Source organism: Macadamia integrifolia, chromosome 8, assembly GCF_013358625.1.
Source record: "Macadamia integrifolia cultivar HAES 741 chromosome 8, SCU_Mint_v3, whole genome shotgun sequence".
Classification (NCBI taxonomy): domain Eukaryota; kingdom Viridiplantae; phylum Streptophyta; class Magnoliopsida; order Proteales; family Proteaceae; genus Macadamia; species Macadamia integrifolia.
In genome coordinates, this window is record NC_056564.1 from 5,018,793 (window position 1) to 5,040,415 (window position 21,623).

General features: G+C 37.8%; 2 protein-coding genes across 4 annotated transcripts; one reads left to right on the top strand and one right to left on the bottom strand.

Annotated features, from left to right (window-relative positions):
- Positions 1 to 1,338: 1,338 nt before the first annotated feature.
- LOC122085880 lies at positions 1,339 to 7,146 on the top strand. Of its 2 annotated transcripts, XM_042654482.1 has the most exons (4): positions 1,339 to 1,637; positions 2,553 to 2,707; positions 3,141 to 3,674; positions 3,732 to 7,146. In XM_042654482.1, exons 2-4 carry the CDS (start codon positions 2,590 to 2,592, stop codon positions 6,731 to 6,733), a joined length of 3,654 nt encoding a protein of 1,217 aa, XP_042510416.1. In that variant the 5' UTR covers positions 1,339 to 1,637; positions 2,553 to 2,589; the 3' UTR covers positions 6,734 to 7,146. The 2 variants fall into 2 exon arrangements, with proteins under 2 accessions (XP_042510416.1, XP_042510415.1); XM_042654481.1 differs by having other exon boundaries at positions 3,141 to 7,146.
- Positions 7,147 to 11,161: 4,015 nt separating this feature from the next.
- On the bottom strand, positions 11,162 to 21,426 carry LOC122087555 (uncharacterized aarF domain-containing protein kinase At5g05200, chloroplastic). Of its 2 annotated transcripts, XM_042656723.1 has the most exons (11): positions 21,153 to 21,426; positions 20,293 to 20,404; positions 19,602 to 19,744; positions 18,296 to 18,409; positions 16,964 to 17,152; positions 16,728 to 16,883; positions 15,412 to 15,677; positions 15,184 to 15,281; positions 14,025 to 14,203; positions 11,613 to 11,729; positions 11,162 to 11,495 (listed from the first exon to the last, which is right to left on the bottom strand). In XM_042656723.1, the coding sequence occupies exons 1-11, from the start codon at positions 21,219 to 21,221 to the stop codon at positions 11,319 to 11,321; spliced, it is 1,620 nt and encodes a 539-aa protein (XP_042512657.1). In that variant the 5' UTR covers positions 21,222 to 21,426; the 3' UTR covers positions 11,162 to 11,318. The 2 variants fall into 2 exon arrangements, with proteins under 2 accessions (XP_042512657.1, XP_042512658.1); XM_042656724.1 differs by lacking the exon at positions 19,602 to 19,744.
- Positions 21,427 to 21,623: the final 197 nt, after the last annotated feature.

Sequence of the window (21,623 nt, forward strand, 5' to 3'; positions counted from 1 at the left end):
AAAATTTTAGTTCTTCAATCCATCCAGTTATATGATTCATATTTTATTGTTCTTTCTTTTCTGATAGGCGATAGCATCACTGACGTGTGACCAAGTTTAATTAGTTATATATGTTACCCAAGTAATTTATTTGGTCATATAATTTGATTTATGAGTATATTTTGTCATTCATTCATTATTTACCTCTAAAATTTAAATTCTAAAACTTTAATATAAATAAATCGATTTTAATTCAGTTCAACGGAATTGAGGATACGATTTTGATTCTTCCATCAACCCAACGTGTGATGACTCTCAAGTGAAGGAGGCGAGGTCTACTTGTGGGTAAAATTCGAGCCCAAATCTAACTTGTCACATGTCATATATGAAAACCTAGATATAGGATTAGGAGGGATCCATGATTCTAGGTACCTAGATTATCTAATATCTGCCTCATATCGTATTCATTGATATATGATTATGAAAAAAAAATAAAAAAACAATAGAATGCTACTCTTTTGCGTGATCACGACACTAATGTTAAATCCCAAAGATTGCATTGAGGCATCTTCAACATATGAGGCAGGAGCAGTATAATCTTTTTGCACTCACTAGTGATTAGGGGAATAGGATTAGACACACGTAGGTAAATGGATATATATATATATATATATTAAAATTTTGGAGTGCAAAAGCATCTAATTAGGGGTATTAATACCTAAATTGAATCGGTAAAACCGCCCCAAATCAGGCTAATTGATCTTATCAAATCGAATTGAAAGCTTATTGGGTTGATTTTGATTAGAAATTTGTAATTCCACTAACAAATCAAATAGCACCGAAAACCGAATGAACCCAAATACAAATTGAAATCAAATCAAAACCGAACTGAAACCAAAATAAATACAGTAAAAAACCAAAAAAAAAAAAAGTTCAAAATTCATTAAAAAACCAAGTTTTATGATCCATATTAAAATTGATAAGTGACCGACACCGTGCAATAAATCCCTGCCAGGATGTCGTTGCGTACTAACTCTCCCGGGTTTGGAGCCGCCGTTGACTTTTGTACCTCAGGATTAAACCCATTTTAATGATCTGATCAACTAGAGATGCTAATCGAATGGTTCAAAATACGCTTGATATCCTATCAGCATCATCTTCTAGAGATGTCCACGAAAGAAACCCATTCTATGTTTTCCATTTACTTTGACTTTTGAAGTCCGGACTGGAAAAAATTACAAAAACAAACGGTCGTGTGCTCCTCTACCTTGACACGTCATCAATTAGTTGTAAATACTAAATACCCGCAGTGTCCCACTCATTAAAAAAAGTCTATCTTCTCTTCCTACCTCAACACCCCCCCTCTTCATGCTCTGGTTACTTCTTACTACAATTCTTTCGCTTTCCAGAACCCGTGTCTGTGAGCCGTAGAGAGAGAGAGAGAGAGAGAGAGAGAGAGAGAGAGAGAGAGAGAGACGACGACGACGGCGACGAAAAAGAATTTTCCTTGAAATAACGAAGAGGTTGTTTAGTCCACAGCTGACAAGCGTTCGGAGCTTGAAAGAGAGAGAGAGAGAGAATGGAGAAGATTTCGTATGGTTGAGGAAAAGAGATCAATCTTCGGAGCTGTTTTCTTGAGTTATTCTGTTTCTGTGGAGGTTCGTAGATTATTGGATTAGATTTTTCTGTTTATTTTGTTTTGGGAAAATTAAGTATTCATCTTCTGTACTTCCTTGCATCTTATTCGGCTTCTCTGATTTTGATTTTTCTCCAATTCAACTATTGGTTTGAGCTCTGGATCTTGTTCAATCTGTGCGTATTTCCAGAACAAGGAAATTTGACCAAGTAGTGTAGATTTGTTTCCACTCTTGGAATTTCTTTGACATACTCCGTTTGTGTTGACCTTCTTTACCTTCTTTTCCTCTTTCTGGGAGATCCATATTAATTGCTTGTTTAATGTCTGTTCGTTTTAATAAAAATGGATTTATTGTTCAAGAATCGAAGCAATTTAGCACATCTTTGTGTAGTTTAATTCTAGTATATTGTTCTAAACTTGTTGAATTGGTGTTGATCTGTTCATTTTAGTCTGTCTCGTTTATTTTCTAGTTTAATCTTTTGCAGTTAGGTTGATTTTGCTTTCCGTTCATTTTTCCCACTTTCGTTAATTTAATCTTAACCAATCTGTTTATATCGAATTTCTTCTCAAATTAAATTGTCATCTTCAATTTCAGACTGTTCCACTCCTCTCTTCGATTTTGTTGCTATACTCTTTCAAGTTTCAACTTTTTTGTTACTGTAGCTTCAGTTGCTAATGGCCCTGCAATACCTAATAGTTATATAATTGCTGATATCTTTTCCCTGCGAGTTTCTACCTGGTTTGGACTGAATACTGCTTCAATAGAATCCTGTATTTATGGTTTCTTCCTTAATGATCTAAAGTTGCTGATATTCAATCTAGGGTATAGCCAACAATGATAATATTAATATCTAAATGATGTCATAGGACATAGATTAGTGGCATCTTAATATACTGGATTATTTCAGGACATGATGGAAGTTCTTTCTTGTGACAGAACTTTGAAGTGTTTGCCATCTGATATCTTGAGGAAAATGGCCAGTGCAGCAACTAAAATCCGATTTGTTCGATGCCCCAGATGTCAAAAGCTTCTCCCTGAGTTGCCTGAACTTCTACTCTATAAGTGTGGTGGATGTGATACGGTCCTTCAAGGTAACATTATTTTTATATAAAGTAGTTCTGCGTAGGTCTAAGAGTAAGATTTTCCCACAAATACTTCACACTAGATGTCCTGAAAACATTGGGCTTTTTTCCCCCTCCTTTGGTTTGGTCACATTGAGAAATTCTCTGCTGATAAAAATGGTGAATTAGATATTCTCTTGAGCAAGAGATATTGATGTATCTTAATCTTCAAATCTGCAAATCTGTGTTATTTCTGTTAGTAATTCGATTTTATTATTAGCATAGCTTGTATCCTAAATGGTGGACAAGTGAATTGTATCCATCCTCCTGCATAACATTGATTGATCTACACAGTGCGTGATTTAATTTTATCCTTCTTATTCTACTTACAGTTTTGACCCCTTTTATTACTATAGGCCGATGTTTTATTTATTTCCTTGTGCAATAATGTTGTTGGATGCAGCCAAAAATCGCAAAAATGGAAGCTCTGGATCACTTGAAAATAGTTCTCAGAAGAACCAATTGGAGCATGCTTCTGCAGATGTAAAATCACCCAGCTCAGGTCAAATAGAAAACCATCACGAGGCAAAAGAATTTTCATCACATCTAGATGCGAAAGAGCAACTTCCATATACAGATGGAAAAATTGAGGCATCTGGGAGCAGGAATTTCTCGAGTGGAGTTTCTTCAGGTGAGTTGGAATGTTCGTCATCAGAAGAGCAATTGGAGAACCAACTGGAGCATGATTCTGAAAATGGGAAATCCACCAGCTCAGGTCAAATAGAAAACCATTCTGACAGAAAACAATGTTCATCATATCTGAATGTGAAACAGCGACTTAAATCTACAGATTGCTCTATCAAGCCATCTGGAAGCAGGAATTTCTTGAAAGGAGTTTCTTCAGATGAGTCAGAATGTTCGATAGATCTGAATGCAGAAGAGCAATCGGAGAACCAACTTGAGCATGATTCTGAAGATGTGAAATCAAACAGCTCAGGTCAAATAGAAAACCAACTTGAGCATGATTCTGAAGATGTGAAATCAAACAGCTCAGGTCAAATAGAAAACCATTCTGACACAAAAGAATGTTCATCATATCTGAATGTGAAACAGCAACTTAAACCTACAGATTGCTCTATCAAGCCATCTGGAAGCAGGACTTTCTTGAAAGGAGTTTCTTCAGGTGAGTCAGAATGTTCGATAGATCTGAATGCAGAAGAGCAATCGGAGAACCAACTGGAGCATGATTCTGAAGATGTGAAATCAAACAGCTCAGGTCAAATAGAAAACCATTCTGACACAAAAGAATGTTCATCATATCTGAATGTGAAACAGCAACTTAAACCTACAGATTGCTCTATCAAGCCATCTGGAAGCAGTACTTTCTTGAAAGGAGTTTCTTCAGGTGAGTCGGAATGTTCGATAGATCTGAATGCAGAAGAGCAATCGGACAACCTATTGGAGCATGATTCTGAAGATGTTAAATCAGCCAGCTCAGGTCAAATAGAAAATCATTCTGACACAAAAGAATGTTCATCATATCTGAATGCGAAACAGCGACTTAAATCTACAGATTGTTCTATCGAGCCATATGAAAGCAGGAATTTCTTGAAAGGAGTTTCTTTGGATGAGTCGGAATGTTCGTTAGATCTGAATGCAGAAGAGCAATCGGACAACCAATTGGAGAATGATTCTAAAGATGTAAAGTCAACCAGCTCTGGTCAAACAGAAAACCGTCTCGACACAAGAGAATGTTCATCAAATCTGAATGAGAAAGAGCAAATTGAATCTGCGGATTGCAGTATCGAGCCATCTGAAAGCATGAACTTCTTAAGTGCAGTTTCTTCGGGTGATTCAGAATGTTTGTCAGATCTGAATGCAAAAGAGAAAGTTGAATCTACAGATTGCAGTGTTGAGCCATCAAGAAGTAGGAACTTCATTGATGGAGTTTCTTCAAGTGATTCATTGGATCTTGACAGTGGGAAAGAGCAAATTGAATCTATAGATTGTAGCATCAAGCAATCTGGAAGTAGAAGTTTCATAAAAGAAGTTGCTTCAAGTGATGTTAGTTATCATGAGAGGGAAGAAAAGTCTTCTGAAGCTGGACAGAATACACAAGCAGATGAATGTGAAGAAAGTCAAAGTCCTGATGCCCAACTTTCTTCTAGGGGAAAGAGCTCATCCTTTACAGCTCAGAGACAATCTGATGAGAGCAATGTGACGAAAATGAGTTCCGCATCTTCAAATCAACAGTTGCTGCAATCTCATGGGATTTCTTACCATGAGTCTGACCATACAAGGTCCATAGAGACAGTTGAGGCTTCAGGCACTACTGACAATGGGAACATTTCAGAGGAGCTCAGTGGTACACCTAGAAATATTCCAAATTCTCGAACAGCCAGAAGCTCTCATGCTTATGATGCTAGTGTTTCCTCTTTTGATGGATGGGATGACCAGGTCCCTGAGCATCCTACAAACCTACCTAAAAGATCTTGGTTCAACGACCAAGTGGTTAGTGACTTTGCTTCTAAGGAGGAGAGACCAAGAAGGAAGGACATGTTTATGAATCAGAAGATAATTGACGATCCAGAATTGCTACGTCAACTGAGAAAATTCTTCTCAATGTCATCAGATGAGAAGCATGGTCTGGCTGTCATGGATAGTCTGAAGTGGGAAGGATCCAGATTCCAAGAACAGGAGCAAGTGGGTTCACCAAATTCTGATGGTCTCCGTCCCATAAAGAATCATATGAGTTCAGTAAGTGAGGAATTTTGGTCTAGGGAGTCATCCCTAAGGGGCTTCCCCAATGTCTATGAGAATGGCAGCCCTTCGAACTATGGGCATGGAGAGTTTTCGTCCAGTACGAGTGCACGTAATTCTAGCAAACTTGACTACCTTGAACAAATCGAACTATTAAGAAAGGTGGATGAATTGAGAGATCAACTTAGTAGATCATACAACCAGAGAGAAATGGCAAATGAATGGTGTCCTGCCAGAGGCGCTCAGCAGGAAAAGCAGCAACCACCGTATTACAGGTCTGAACAACTTGACCCCGAAGTTCCACACTGGTATGATGCAAACCATCATAGGCATCCTCATGTACCATTCAGGACAAGAAGAAATAGGTGCCAAAAATGTGAATTTTCACAAATGCATTTCTCAGGACAGAGTTCGAATCGGACAAACCATGTTGATTATTCCTGTGATCATTGTTGCCCAGAAGACTGGCAATCTCAGAGCCAGTTTCCACCCTCCATCACTTGCTGTAGCAAAGGGCCATCTAGGGTCCATTCTGGTCAAATGTTCAACGAACCTTATAATTCCAGTTCTGCTACTCAGCAGAAGTATATGGATCCTTATTTCTCACTACAAGGTAGCAGGATGCATTCCCAAGAACAGGTACATATGGTCCATGATGTGCAAAAGAAGTATGTGGATCCTTATTTCTCACTACAAGGTAGCAAGATGCGTTCCCAAGAACAGGTGCATATGGTCCATCATGTGCAAAAGAAGTACTATCAGAATAGACCTCAGCCTGTTAAGCGACATTGCCGACCCATTGCAGGTGGAGCCCCTTATATTATGTGCTATAAGTGCGGTCAACTGTTGCAGCTTCCTGAAGATTTTATCTCGCAAAAGAAGATACATCAGCTACAGTGTAGTGCTTGTTCACAGGTACTTAAGTTTTCCCTTAAGAACAGAACTCATATCATTCCTTATTACCCAATCCCAGCGGTTCCTCCGCCGAGTGAGGTTGGCAACTGTAGTGACTATCCACAAGGGGACCCAGTGTCCTATTCTGAAGATTGTGGACCCTCAATGCCTTCAAGCAGTTATTCTGAAGCAAACCTAAAGAGAAAGAAGAAGCCAGTCTTGAAACAATCTGGAAACAATAGTAAGACTCCCATAAAAGCATCTGAATCACCCAGTGCATCCTTGAATGTTGCCAAACTGGATAGTTCATCCATGGAAGGAGAAGTGGCACCACGACCATCTACTTCAGCACTCCATCGGCTTATGGGTTATTCTTCTGTTAGAGAAATCATATTCTCATGATGATCCAGAAACAAATATGCCAACATGGGAGTGAAGGATGACAGGAGTTTGCTACTACACCTGAAGCCTACCAAATTTTGTAAATTGTTCGACTGCCACTTGGTTCATCTGAAGTACATTTGAGAAATTGTAGGGCCAGAACTTGTGGTTCCCTTGTATATAGAGGCCTAATGAGTGATGTTTCTATTGATTGTGTCCATCTGTTTCTTTATTGTTATTGTTCTTGATGTTTTACTGTAAATCATTCTCTGTATTCTGTATTCTGTATTGTGACCTGGTGGTCAAGCGGTCAAAAGTCTCTCGACATTTTCGGGGTAAGGCTGCTACCTGGGTCCCCTTGTGGATAGTTTGTCATGTACTTTCTAAGTTTTTAATAGTTTGATTGCTTCCCTATTTATAAAGAATTTGTATCATCTACATTGTTCCCTGGGCATTGAAAGTGGCATTCTTACTTGTAGAGAGTTCTAGTACATTTCAGTTGCGTTGAAACAGGATTTTTATTGCTATTGCCTCTTATGCTTTCAACCTGGGGGCCTCTTTTTGTTTGTTTCACAGGTTCATTCGGTTTTCACCAAAAAAAGAACAGGTTCACTCGGTTAATAGGCATTTGTATTTGCTTCTAAAATTCTGAAACGCAGCATAACTCGGTCCTAAACAAAAATCTTGAGAAGGAAAACACACGCAGCGAATCGCGCCAGGTTGGGGGGTCGGACCTAAGACTTTCTGCTTAGGAAACAGAAGCTCCATCCACTGAGCTACAGGTGGTAAAATGTGGCATATAAAATTTTTGTATTATGCTGGTAAATTTTTTATTATCAAAAAATTTTCTAGGTCGTCATAGTCATCAGTACCCCACCTACAAAAGTGCAAGAATCGAAATATTATTTTTACTTCTTTTTTATAACATTTTTTTATTATTGAATTTCTAGGAATATTTTCATTTTGGAGAAAGAAGGAAAAAAAAAAGGTTCTTTGAGCATGCGGTTTATGAGAATGCACTAATGAGGTGTGATGAGATCATTTCATAAGAAGAGGAGAGAGATAAACACATGTGTTAGCGTATCCCACTTTAGCGGCTTAGAGAACTTCTTTTCCAAAAAAATATTCTTCCTTTAGATTTTCTAATTTAATTGGCAAGGAAAAAATGTTTATGTGGGGGGAATGTGGCTCCGGTGCCTAGGCACAAGTGAAATGATCAGCCCATACCATGGAATAGAAAAAGACATCTCTATGTCCCCAACCCAAAAGAGGAGAATATAGAACAAAAGAAATAGATAAAAGTTAGAAAAATAAAAATAAAATAAAAAAGTAAAAAAGAAATAAAGAAAGAAAGATATAGCATTATATAGGATAAAAAGGTGGCAGTGGTGTTAAACAAAAGCTGATGAGTGATGGAAAGATGCTGCCTTAAGAACAAACCCCCATGCCCCTGTCCTCGTATGAGGACTTGATCCAGACTCTCCATGTAACCCCTTTTTTCTCTAACTCTGTTGGTTAGTATCAGAATTTTATTCAGTTTGATTTTTTAGTAGATGCCACAAATATCAGAGTACTTAAAAGCATGATTTTAGCCCAATTCTCTAACATGGTTCCTTGTGCAAGCATCTCCCCCAATACCAATTGATCCAAGTACAATTGAGTACAATTGGTTGAGTGAGTTGTCGAGGAAAGGGAGAGAGTCCAAAAACAAGAAGAATGGCGTTGGGAGAGGGTGGTTACAGAGAAATATAACCATGGGAGAGATGTGATATGTGTTACGTGCACACAAGGTGCGATGAGATAAAATAGGGAGAAAAATGAAAATAAAACATAAAAGAGAAAATAAAGAGGGATATAGAAGAAATAGGAGATAAAATAGGTGATTTGGCCTTACAGACGAAGTCAGGAGGACGCCTACCTCTTCTCAATTGAGATAATTTTGGGATTTTCAACTCTATCTTCATTCCTTTATTTTTGCTAATATATAGGACTAAGAAAAGTCGTTACACCACATTCCACCATTCTCAAGCCCTTACACATAATAGATAATTACCACCTACTATTCCATTACACAATAACTTGTCAATAACTAAATAAATAAATATTCCTAAATATCTTACTAATCTCCCTCTAACAAATCTTAGCCGTTCATGGCTTCAATGTAATAATATGACCATAACAATCCATCACCTTGCCCTCAAGACCATTCTTTTAGGAATTGAACTGCAGTGTTGCTTCCGCCAGTGATCTTCACTTGACTTAATTGAGGAAGTCATGACCTCGTTTCTCAAGGGGAGAAAATGTACTAATCCGTCGATGGGCGCCGTGCGTGAGCTCTGATACCATTTGTTTCGTGGTACACAAGGGGCGATGAGATAAAATAAGGAGAAAAATGAAAATAAAACATAAAAGAGAAAATAAAGAGGGATGTAGAAGAAATATGAGATAAAATAGGTGATTTGGCCTTACAGACAAAGCCAATGGCGTCCAGGGTGAGGAAGCCTACCTCATCTCATTTGAGATAATTTTGGGATTTTCAATTCTGTTTTCATTCATTTATTTTTGTTAATATATAGGGCTAAGAAAAGCTGTTACACCACATCCCACCATTCCCACGCCTTTACACATAATAGATAATTATCACCCACTATTCTTTTACACTAACTTGTCAATAACTAAATAACTAAATATTCCTAAATATCCTACTAATCTCCCTCTAACAAATCTTAGCCATCCATGGCTTCAATATAATAATATGACCGTAACAATATGTTAAATAAAGAAATTAGAAAGTGAATATTTTATTTAGATTGGTTTCTTTGGGTTTGAATAAAAAAAAAAAGAGTAATTATCATTCATCTCCCCTGAACTTTGGCAAAATATCAAGTTCCCCCACAACTTTTTAATTAATTCACTCCCCTCCCCCCAAATCAAAAGATTCTACCACTCGTTAGTACTTGTTAGTTTTTTTCTGTTTAGTAACTAGTAAAATTTTTAAAATTCCCAAAATGCCCTCTAGGGAATCAATTAAAAGGAGGACTTCTCACAGTTGCTCATAGTCACCTCTCACCGTCACCTCTCACCGTCACCGTTCCCCCTTCTTCATTGCTGCGCTCCACAGTCAATTGCTGAAATCCAACGATGAATGAGTGAGATAGGGAGAAGGAGGTGGGGAAGAAGAAACGGAGCAGTGAATTGTAGGGTGGAGGGACAGAAATGTAGAAATACCAAAATCAGTTACGAGATTAGCAAAGCATGACTAAGAGGGAAGAAGATAGAGAAAACCAAGGGTTCGTTAGGCAGCCGTGGCAAAATTTGTCGGGAACGACCGGTGACCAAATCCCGATTCTTTAGGGGACCTTAATTGGCTCTCTATTATGCCAACACAGGAAACGCATTTCGTTTTGGGATCCCGATCATCTCTGCCACTTCCAACCATTAACTACATATTAATACTCAATCATCCACCCAAACAACCAAGTTGTAGTTCATTACGTGATTTGATTTCTTAGTCCCCTCCTATAATCAGTAAAAACTTTTTTATTCTATTAGTGAAGTAAAAAACTCGGTTTCAGTAATATCTTGATTAGGATCGTATTCGGATAAATTAGTTCATCCAGTGATGGCAGAAATATTTTCCATTTAGACTGGTAGGCAAGTTGGTATCACTCGATTATGTTAAGATATTCAATTATAGAAGTATCAAATAAAATATAACAGCACACCCTAGAATTGTTCAGATCCTTTTTGACCTCTTTTTCTCCTAAAAAAGGGTGATTCGATTGAAGGAGTAGGGCTTCGGTTGCTAGCTTCTCGGTGAGCATCTACAGTAAAATAGGAGAGTTGCGACTGTAAGCAGCGACGGTGAACGGCGACAGTTGCAACAGGAACGGTGAGCAACGATGGGGAAGGAGGCAACGATGGTGAAGAAGACTCGTTCAAGAAGTCTTCGCTTGGAGTGATTTTCTTTTCTTAGAGGGCAGTTTGGGTATTTATTAGTCACTGAGGGTAGTTTAGGTATTTACTAGTCATTTACAGCAAAAACTAATAGGTACTAACGAGTGGTAGAATCTTTTGATTTCGGGGGAGGAGAGGGAAGTGAATTAATTAAAAAGTCATGGGTGAACTTGATATCTCGCCAAAGTTCAGGGGAGGGGAGTGATAATTCCTCAAAAATAAATAAAACAATATTAATTTAAGGGCTAGATATTACTGCATAACCACTACATTAGCGTTGGGCCAATAAGAACATGTGTCGGGTCATCCAATGAGGGTGGGATTTTTCATTTCATGAGAGACTGAACAGTCATTTACTGTATTTGGGCTGATATCCAGGAGGAGTTCACCCAGCGAAGAATTTCCTTTTATATCAAAAAGATTAATTACTTAATAAAATAAAAGCAGGATTTTGGTGGTAGCCTTCTATTAGCACTTGTGGCACACTCGCCCTTAAAGGAAAAATTTCTTATTCACAGTATTTTTCTTTCATTTCTTACAGGCATTACATATTCAACTCCAGAGAAATCCAATTTCTGTTATCCACACATATTAGCAATTAAGCTGTAAAGATAGCACCTACCAGTGGAATAACCTACACTAGCGAGATTCAGAAACCATCCCTACTCTTTTTCCTCTTATTTGAGACTATGGAAATCCTTTGGTCTTGAAGCATGTTAAGATTGGGAGCTAGTAGGCGTGTGTAGCGATCAAAGTACAGAAGCTGTTTCATGAGAAGTGCAAACTCCCGAGGAAATCTCAGTCCATATGATTCACTAACCCGAATCTGTAGAACAGATCAACAGCCCATCAATGAGTGTGTTTTCTGTAATATGGAGTTTCACATAGCCTATAGAATCAGGATTATTAGTTAAACTGATAAAATTTCCACGAACTAGCTCACCACATCAAGAAATAGAGCATTCATTTGCCTCTCATCAACAACAAGGTTAGCAGAAACGGCAGTAGCATTTGTATTGGATCCTCTGGCTGTAGCAACAACAATTTCTGTATCCAAATCCTGCATTAATACAAAAAACACTTTATATGGAATAACAATACTAGGGAGGAAAGCAATGATAGCCAAGTAATCATGAAAATGCACAAATCCTAATGAAGTTCGGGCCTTCTAGGTCCTTGACATTAACAACCATCCACCAATGAGCACTCTGCAACCACTGTCGACAGCTTCTGCACAAATTAATTAGGGAAAGAATAGGTATCACTTCCCATCAATCTGATTTTGATAAAGGGACAGAGTCTTCCTGTGAGGAGATGCAGACTCCCTTGGTATCTTCGTGTTGTTGTATACATTGGACTCTTCTCAACAAAACCATCATTCCTCAGGAGAAAATGAAAAATCTTTTGAATAATAACATGCTCCAATAAGAAACGGAAAATTTAAATGCAAAAATGCCATATTTGCCTATAAATTTTCTAAAGAAAGAGATAAAACTCATAATATCAAACTTGCCACGACAGTAACAATCTAGATAGTGTGATATCACCTAGAACCACAGTACCAAATTCCAACACAGGTACCCTGTTGAGAAGAACCCTAACAAACATAGCTTCCAACCATTCATTTTATTGAAAATAGTTACTAATGCAATTTGATAATGAATGTATCTCCAGCTTCGACTCTTCCAAATGATATGGAGATACACCTGTGGAAGGGTCTGATTCTTTATAAGAAAGGAAAAGAGCACCAGATCTGTCTTTTACCTGAACGATGCAAAAGGTTGACCATCCCCCAATTAGGTTCTACTTGGGCTAGAACTCATTTACAGATCAACTGAACTCACCAGAGAGTTATGAAGTACCAAGTCTGAAAGAAAATGCAGCAAAGTGAAGATTGCAATTGGCCACATTGTGCCCTCGATGCCTTCCACTCATTGACAGAAGAAACTTTTAAGGACTTTGACACATAAAACTCAGTTATTAAGATTCACACTTTGCTAGAAAAAGAAGATTTACGCAGGAGTCTCCACATAATCCAATAAAAAAAAAGTATACCGTGAATTCCTTACCTACATTAATGGCTTCCCATAAATTTATATACATGCACTAATAAAAGCCTAACCACACTGACAATAACCTAATTCTTGCATTAAACCCTACATACAAGATACGTGCATAGAGCATCTCTACCAGACCAACACTCACTGGTGCCCCACCAATCAAAGACTGTCAACTTGATAAATTTAATTGGCCATATGATAAGAGTGACATAATTCAGGCAGTCAAAATCTCGATCATGGTAAAGAATACAGGTATGAAGAAAATAACTACACAAACAAATGCGCTCTTTGGAACATCCTACATACAGCATCTCACATCAACAATCCCTACCAGTCACATGTGATGTCACCAAAGCATGCATCGATTGCCAACCATCAGCTTTCCTTCTCTTCCTTTTTTTTTTGTGTATGTCTGTGCCCGGGGGGGGGGGGGGGTTGTGGGTGGGGTCATCAATCACCTTGCTTTGGTGGCAAAGATAATTGTCCCTATGTTATGCAGCTATGGAAATTTGGGGGTTGTGGCTCACTAGATGCGGTCCACATTCAACCCTCTATGGGAACCAACTAAGTAGTGGGGTAGTTCAGCTAAGTAGAGTCGAGAAGTACTCATTCTCCACCGATAAATATTCATAGGCAATACCGCATTTGTCATTTGTCAATGACTTTGGGCTATCTAAAATATTCCTCCCCCTTTCAAAATGGTTAGAGTGCCCGGAAGAAAAAAATTAAGGCCAAAAAGTCAAAGAATTGCCAAAATAGGCATTTGGAACATCAATATGGCTGTTCAAATGCCATTCTGGATTCCTGTTTACTTTAAAAAATTATTTATGACATCATCCTTGAAACAATCAGGATACCAAACAGTAGCCTAAGCCATTTAAGGGTCCATTCTGTTTTTAACAGCATTGGTATAAATACATACTCCACTTTAATTGTGGAAACTAATGTGGTAAGACCATAAGAGAACTAAATATATGTAACCCCAAGGGGGTAGCCGAGTTGGCGAGGGACTTTTGCCTCAGGAAGCATGTGGTTCTGAGTTCGACTCCTCTTACCTCCTTGGGGCCACCACTTACACTGGGGTGTGTTTAGTGCTCTTCACTGCTTGCAGTGAAAGTTGAATGGTTCTCATTCAACCCCGATATGACCCGGTCCATGCGTTTGTGGGGTCAGTATGGACCTGTGGGAATAGTAAGGCTTGGATACCCGTCTTTGGCAAAAAAAAAAAAGAGAGAACTAAATATATGAATTTAACAATCTAGAAACTGAATGAGATTCATGCATATACTGCTTGCCTGTATTGATGAGAAGATCTTTTCCAGTTCTCTTGCAAAGGCCTTGGCATCCACATCTTTCTCTGTAGCACCCATTTCAATTAAGGCTGATGCCATCGCTTCATACTCTTCAATAGCAATTGATGACAAGAATACCTCCATAGCTGCCCATGTTTTAGGGGATATACGCCCAACAATTCCTGTAAAGTAAATGTCAGATGACGTAAAGCTGAAAGGATCAGTTTTCATAAAGAATATCAAGCAACATAGTAAAACTCGCGAACGGAACTATAATTGCAAAGCTACATACTGATCTTCCCAGTTAAATCACACAAAGAAATTGCAGAAACAGAACAACATAGCAAGATACCGATTGCAATGTATAAAAAAGATCAATCGGAAAAATTGGAAGTGGAAATAGCACATATAATCAAATGAGAAAGTATAAAATTCAGGCTTTCAATGTATTTAAAATCCAAATATTTTCACATAGCTAGAGGAGAGAACAGATGATGATTTATAAGTTTTCAGAAACAGCACAATACATTAAAAAGATAAATTTATGATAAAGAGGCTCCAACTGAATATGCTACCATCCCATGCATTTGTCTTCATCGTGTTCAGCTTCAATGTAATTTCAACATATAGATATAAGATATCTGTCTAAATGCATGTTGTAAATCTAATCCTTCAAATTGAGTCTTCGATATATACAGGGAAAAGGGCTGTAACTCAGTGCAAAGTCCTGCTTTCGCTGGTTCTGGGGGGAAGTAGACTGGAGTCGATCCTAACCTTAGCATTTTTTAAGTGGTTGCCCTTGGAATCAGACCCATGTCTTCAAATCGGCAGCCAAAGCTTTTAACATTGCACCAAGCAACAGCTGCTAAGTGGTTCCCCAAAAGTCAGAAAGAATATTTATATTTCTACCCCATTTTATTACAATGGTAAAGTGCTATTTTCCTATTTTTTTCATAAGTCAAAAGATTAAGCATCAGAATGTTACAGCAATATTAATATTTTTCAAACTTCAATTTTCACAGCATAAGTATAGAAAACAGAGGACCAAAGATATTTTTTCCTGTCTTAAAAAGATATATGTTCATCAACAACTCAGGATTGAAACAGTTATATTAAAAGAATGGAGGCAACAGCAAGCTTAATTTTGTAAAGATGAACAGACCGAAATCAAGAAATCCAATTCTCCCATCACGGAGTAGCCATAAATTTCCTGCATGCACATCAGCATGGAAGGATTCACAGGCAAGTAAACTCCCAAACCTGCACAAGATGGATGAGACAACAATAATGCAGCTATCAAAAACAAAAACTTGATCAGACTAATAAATAAAATCAAATAGTATGTGAAATGTGTAAGAAGGTAAAGTTAAAATACTGTTTAAAGACCTACCATACATTAAGTGCAGTGATCAGACTAGTCTCTGGACTAGAAACAAGTGAGCTTATAGAATCCAGGTCAGTGAGGGGAACTCCATATAGCCTCTCCATAGTCAAAACCCGTCGAGTACTGCAGAGCGGAAAAACTCTTGGAGCCGTAGCCTGCCTTGTGAGTCCCATGGCTTCTAGATACCTCCTGAAAGCTTCAATGTTTGCTGCTTCCTTCTTAAAGTCAACTTCTTCAAGCATCGAATCCTTTATATCTTTGACGATGCCAACCTACTGAAATAATGGATAAGATTGATATCCAAAACTTCTAGCACAAAGAACAACCATGAAAAGAAAGCAGATGAACAAAGAAAGAACTGTTAACTTTCTTCATTAACTGAACACATAGGTTAAAAAAATGTGAAAACTAATATGGAAAACAGACATGGTCATGTTTTGAAATACCAAACTAGAAATGCCCCTTACACGGACAAATGTTTCCACAATCTTCTGTTTTGAGATACAAAAACCCTTCCCTAAAACTAGTAGCAGTACTAACTGCAATAACTACCAACCATGTGTTGGAATATTGTATTACAAGTTTATAACTATGTTTTTGGTGATTACTAACTTGTGTTTGTTGATGAAAAAGCCTAAGTGTATCCTATCAAGCAATAAGAATTTGCATGGAAAAGCAAGCCCAGGCAAGTGTTGTAGGAAGCAAGCTTCACATATTGGAAGTTTTAATTCAAATTTGGACAACAATGGTTGGCGTGAACTGTGAAGTAGAGAAGCCTACTTGAAGATCAGGCTTCACTTCAGTAAGACCAAGTGGAAAGCACCTCAAGCTTTAAGTGGCTAGAACATCTACAAGTGTTCATCATCGGCATTGAAGACTTAGGAAATAGTGTAATCTTGTAATACTTTTTATATTCCTAAGTTGTATGTGACTCTCATAGCTAGAACATCTACAAATGTTCTCACTTTTGTTATTTGTAGAACCTTACAACAATTGCATTCATCCTTTGTTTTGGGTAGTTAAGTTTTAATTTGCAATTCATATTCCGACAAACCCAATTCACCCCTCTCTTAGATTTCCTATGGTCCTAACACTTTGCTATCTCTACTTGGAACTATAAGAATATCAACTTATAAAGCTTTAATATTTTCAACAAGAGGAGTTGAGGCCATTTACATGACATTTGCTTTTACTTAGAAAAATTATTAGTAAGATCCATCATGACATTAAACATAAGCCATCTTAATTTGCCGCTCAAATTAGGCATCAAAATCATAAAAGTAAAGAGCTGCAAATATAGATAGCGCCCATCATTCACATACCAGTGACGCACGGCTGAGCTCAGGGTTCAGGAATTCCAAAATGCGGGCAACAACATAGACAAAGTTCAAATCAGCAACTAATATATCCTCTATACCAGGCTTTAACACCTTTATTACAACATTCTCTTCGGCACCTCTGAGTTTTGCACCATGAACCTGAACAAAAAATTTAAAGCTTCTCATCATATGCCCTAAAGTAGGGTGACAAAACAAATTCAAGAAAGCATACAGTACACCTGAGCAATAGAGGCCGAGGCAATAGGCACAGGATCAACATAATCATAGACACTTTCTATTGGCCTTCCTAATTCCTGACGTAGAATAGCTTGAATTTCTTCAAAAGGAACTGGTGGAACCCGGTCAAAGCAATTCTGAAATTCCTCAACATATTCAGGTGGAAACAATGTTGGAGCTGATGCAATGAACTGCCAATTGCAAGAACAAAGAATGATCATGAGAAACAACTCTCTGCCTATAAAGATCAGTTTAAAAGAAAAAAGAACATGATGCAAACTCAAATTATGAGGAAACTGTTAAAGTATACTGCAGGGGGTATTTTGGTGTTTCTTGTAGTATTTCTTTTAAGGGAAAAGGTTCTTTGAGCTGGCAAGGGAGGGTACACTAGCACCCTCACTCTCTATCTCTCTCCTCCTCACATGAAATGACCTCGCTGCCCTTCTACGTAAGAAACCGCTTTGTCCCACCTCATTGGTGTGCTCCTCTATACTGCTTGCTCAACCCTCTTCCTTCTTTTAATTTTAAGGGCACATGAGTAATTACTCATATGCTGAGGACTTTATTGTAATTATCAGACATTATGTTCATGTTATAAATATATCTATTGCTGCCAGTTAGGGTGTCTGAATACTCTAATCCATCAGCCCATCTTTTCTCCCCTATTTTCTTCTCTTCTCTTCTTCTTTCTTCCTCTCATCTCTTGTTCTACACACGTACTGATTGGTGCTTTTGTTTTTGTTACATGGTATCAGAGCATCATTAACCAGTTGCTTGTGGTTTTGCATTTTCTGGTTTGAGAGTTTTTAAAGCAAAACATGTAGTGTGCAGCAACTGCTGCTCCTTATCTTGTTCGTGATGTTTTCTGTGTGGAAGGATTCTTCTCTACTGTTGATCTTCGCTCCAGTGGAAGTGTTTCACTGTTGAATCAAAGGACTTATCAGATTTTGGTTGTGACTCTTCTCCATGCACTATCAGGCACTGCTTTGGGTGTTTTCCTAATTATTATAGGAGAAGCTGTCGTAGCAAATCCAGCCATCAGATCGGCCTCATATTTTGGGAAGGTGTTCACTGCCCCATGGGTTACACTTGACCAGGATTTGGTCTTCATCTGACCAAAAGATTGGGATATTCCTGGGTTCCTATTTTTTGCGATCCTAAGTTTCTATTTTTGAAACAGACCAACAACTCTCAATCTAGCCATTGGAGTTCCAGAGTTAATGAGTATATTAGAGTTCTTGATCTAGTAATATTGGAATTCCCCTACTTTCTGATTTATGACATCTTTCCAACAATTTTTTTTTTGGAAAGAAATGTAAGCAAACAAGACTTACCTGACCTAACTTGATGTAGGTAGCTCCCAAGCGTTCAAATAACTTCCTTAAATAACGTGGAGAAAGTAATCCAAGCTGCATTTGAGTTGACAAACTCACAGATGCATTGTCTGTCTGCAGAGGAACTCAAGTATCATTCAAAGTTACCAAACACAATGGTTTATCTCAACCCAAGAAAAAGAAAAAATAACTCAGACAATAATGATTCACATAACAGAGAAGAAAAATATGGAAACCCACCATCATGCACAATTTTACAGATGCTAAGACATGGCACAAATGCAGAGATCAATATGCAAAACTCTAGGATCCCATCTAATCAACATCCCCAGGCAATAATTGAATCGATCAGTTCTTTTTTCTTTCTTCTTTTTTTTTATTTTATTTTTATTTTTTATTTCTTGGGGGGTTGTGGTGGTGGTGTTGTTGTTTGGGTCAATGAGTCATTGAATGCTAATGATTCCAAATCAGGTCATTTTTAGTAAGACCAGACCCATTGAATGCATAGTTGTGCACCATGTGACTCGATATTCCATTTATAACCAAACATTGCATTTCATACCTCAGATAAATATTTTTTTCAGTTATAATTCCAATGGTTGTTGATAGGATCATGGATAAAGCTGTTAGGCATCAATATGTCAAGTGTGATGGTGTGATAACCTCCATACTAATGTTATGGATCCTACAACAAAAATCGCAGCATGTGAACTCCGATAAATAAAATAAAGTCAAAAAACCATTAATAAGCCCAAAAAAGAGAAGAAAATCTCTTTCAAGCTACAAATGGCTGTGTGATTTGTGACCGTTAATATCGTTACTTAAACAAAATGTGAATTTATACAATTCTCCTGGGACAGTGGTAGGTTGGATACTATAAAGATGCTGATAATACGACAACATAACCAACAAATGTAAGAAATGACCTCTTCCAGTATCCCCATGTCCATAAGTATTTGCAATATCAAAACATTTCTACAATTAGAAGAGAGTTATAGAAAAGGCCTAGGTGACCAGGAAGCTCAAAGAGTCTAGGCAATGCCAGCGTAGCTCATTGTAAAACTAGGATGCACCGAAGGTTTCAATTTTACAAAGATACCCTCTAAAAATAGGCATACATACAAGGCAGGGAGAAAGTGAAGCCCATAGGGTGCACCACATAGCATAATGAGTTTCTGTCACTCTACCATTCTGCCCACTTAGCACTAAGACTTTTTGAGTAAGGATGTGTTCCTTCTTCGCATAGTCAACAATATATCGACTACAAAGATTTGTCAAAACATATATATAAGTAGGAAAAATTTACCTTAGAAACATCAGCTAACCACTCACTGCCAACGCCAATAACAGCTTGAATACCTTGAGCCAATCTCAGAGCTCCTCGTGGCCCCGTACTTATAGATGTTTGGAGAATGTCCTCCACCAATCCAGGCAAGTTCTCCATGCCGTCTACAGCACCAGTATTAATTTTGCAAGTTTTTGAAAGGATAAAAAAAAAAAGCACCTTGCTTGCTGCTCCACATTCCCACAGATTCATATAGATCTCCATGTTTTTCAGAGCAATAAGAATTGTCACATAAATTCACCTGGAATTCAGTGACTCTTTGTGAAATAACAATTCAGTATTGTTTTATCTTATTGTATACTTGTGTTTTATGTCAAATGAATATAATTAACTACTTAATTTCATTTTATTGTTGATGATGCACTGTAGAATGTAGTGCATTTTCCTTTAGAACATAATGTTTCCATCCTCCCTATTTGTAGTATAAGTGGAGCTAAAAAGGAATTATGTTCCAGAGGGGGGTAAGCAAGAATCTTGAATGAGCTTCATTGCATTGTGACAATACCCCGGCCATCTAAACCCAGAAGCAACAAGAGATTCCATTGTAAATCATTATATCAGTGAATTAGAAAAGATAAGGAACCACATCCCCCTACCCCATAAAAGAAATACTATTATTAAAAAAATTAACACAAAAGAGTAAGTAAAACACCTTGAAGTCTGGAAGAAAAATCCTGTGACTGTGAATACCGAGCAAATAATTGCAACACATTTGAGTGATTTTTGAGCTTCCTCAACTGAACTGAGGTCCTTATTGCTGGCAACTGTAACCAAAAAAGACTAAATAATAAACTCTCTTCAAGCAACATATTACAAAATAAAAAATCATCACCCACAATTAAACCCATGAATAAAATATATATGGTGGTGTGAGAGCTGTAAGGTTTGGCTCTGCATTCTACAACCAAAGCTGCAGATGGTTTGATGCTGATCAGGATGTATAACAGGAATATATCTTCTCATGAAAAGTCAGATAGGAATACAATTTGAATCAGATGTCAGGAATTTCTCTTCAAGAATGCAAATTAGATACTTGCTACTGCTTTAGGTAATTTAATGGGACAATCTATCTACAAGAACAGGTGAAGTTTCTCGCACTAAATCAACATCAAGAAATCAATTGAAAGAAGTTTGACTCTTCATGAATATATTTCGAGTACAACTCCCTCGTTGAAGACTTAGCCTCAGACATATTCTCCATCGAGGAAGACTTAGCCTCATAAAATTCTAGGTATTTCTTGAATAATCGAATAAGGAGTTGAGGATAGCCATGATGAATCTGAAGAAGTGTCGAGAAAGAAATACAGAAAATTAACAACAATTATTGGAGGTTCACGAATACATTCTCTCACAATTTAAACACTAAGAAAGCTTCCAGAATCAAAACTTCAAACCCTAGACATAATATATATATATATATATATATATATAAAATAAAAAAAGGAAGTGAATCGAGAATTAATGGTTCGATGATTCAAGCAGAAAATCAACAAAAGTAAGGATAGGGTGGACCTTAGAATTAGAGTGATGAAAGAGAGGCAAACGACTATAAGCTGCGCCTCTAAACGATGAAACAGCCATGAGTGCTCACACTGCTCAGCTTTCGTCCCAGGCTCCTCCTAGTCTTAGCTCTTGCTGTTCCAGTTCCTCCGAAGAAAACGATGAATCAGCGACGATATTTTCCTCAACGGTAAGAGTGAAAGAGAAAATGCCACGTGGCCTGGGAGATCCTAGGATCTACAGTACAGTTTGCTGAGGGTCTGCGACCTTTTTGGTGGGTTGGGGCCTTGGGGGTTAGAGGTTGTAGCGTGTGGGGGTTTTCTATCTTCTGGTAAGGTGAGCTTGCGTGGGATTGGAATGGGCGATACAACGGTAACTGATTGCATGATTACACGGTCCAATGGGAAAACATGCAAAGGCATCGACTTCAGAGGATCGTTCTCCTGTCCTTTCTGGAAGATAAATATTGCAATGTAGCATGAA

Excerpts from the sequence above, each read along its gene's own strand:
- LOC122085880 (XM_042654481.1), top strand. The coding sequence starts at position 2,590 with ATGGCCAGTGCAGCAACTAAAATCCGATTTGTTCGATGCCCCAGATGT. Across the intron at positions 2,708-3,140 it reads ATGTGATACGGTCCTTCAAG|CCAAAAATCGCAAAAATGGA; the intron begins GTAACATTATTT and ends TGTTGGATGCAG.
- LOC122087555 (XM_042656723.1), bottom strand. The coding sequence starts at position 21,221 with ATGGCTGTTTCATCGTTTAGAGGCGCAGCTTATAGTCGTTTGCCTCTC. Across the intron at positions 16,884-16,963 it reads CCTCGGCCTCTATTGCTCAG|GTTCATGGTGCAAAACTCAG; the intron begins GTGTACTGTATG and ends TTTTTTGTTCAG. Across the intron at positions 15,282-15,411 it reads ATCACTGCACTTAATGTATG|GTTTGGGAGTTTACTTGCCT; the intron begins GTAGGTCTTTAA and ends CATCTTGTGCAG.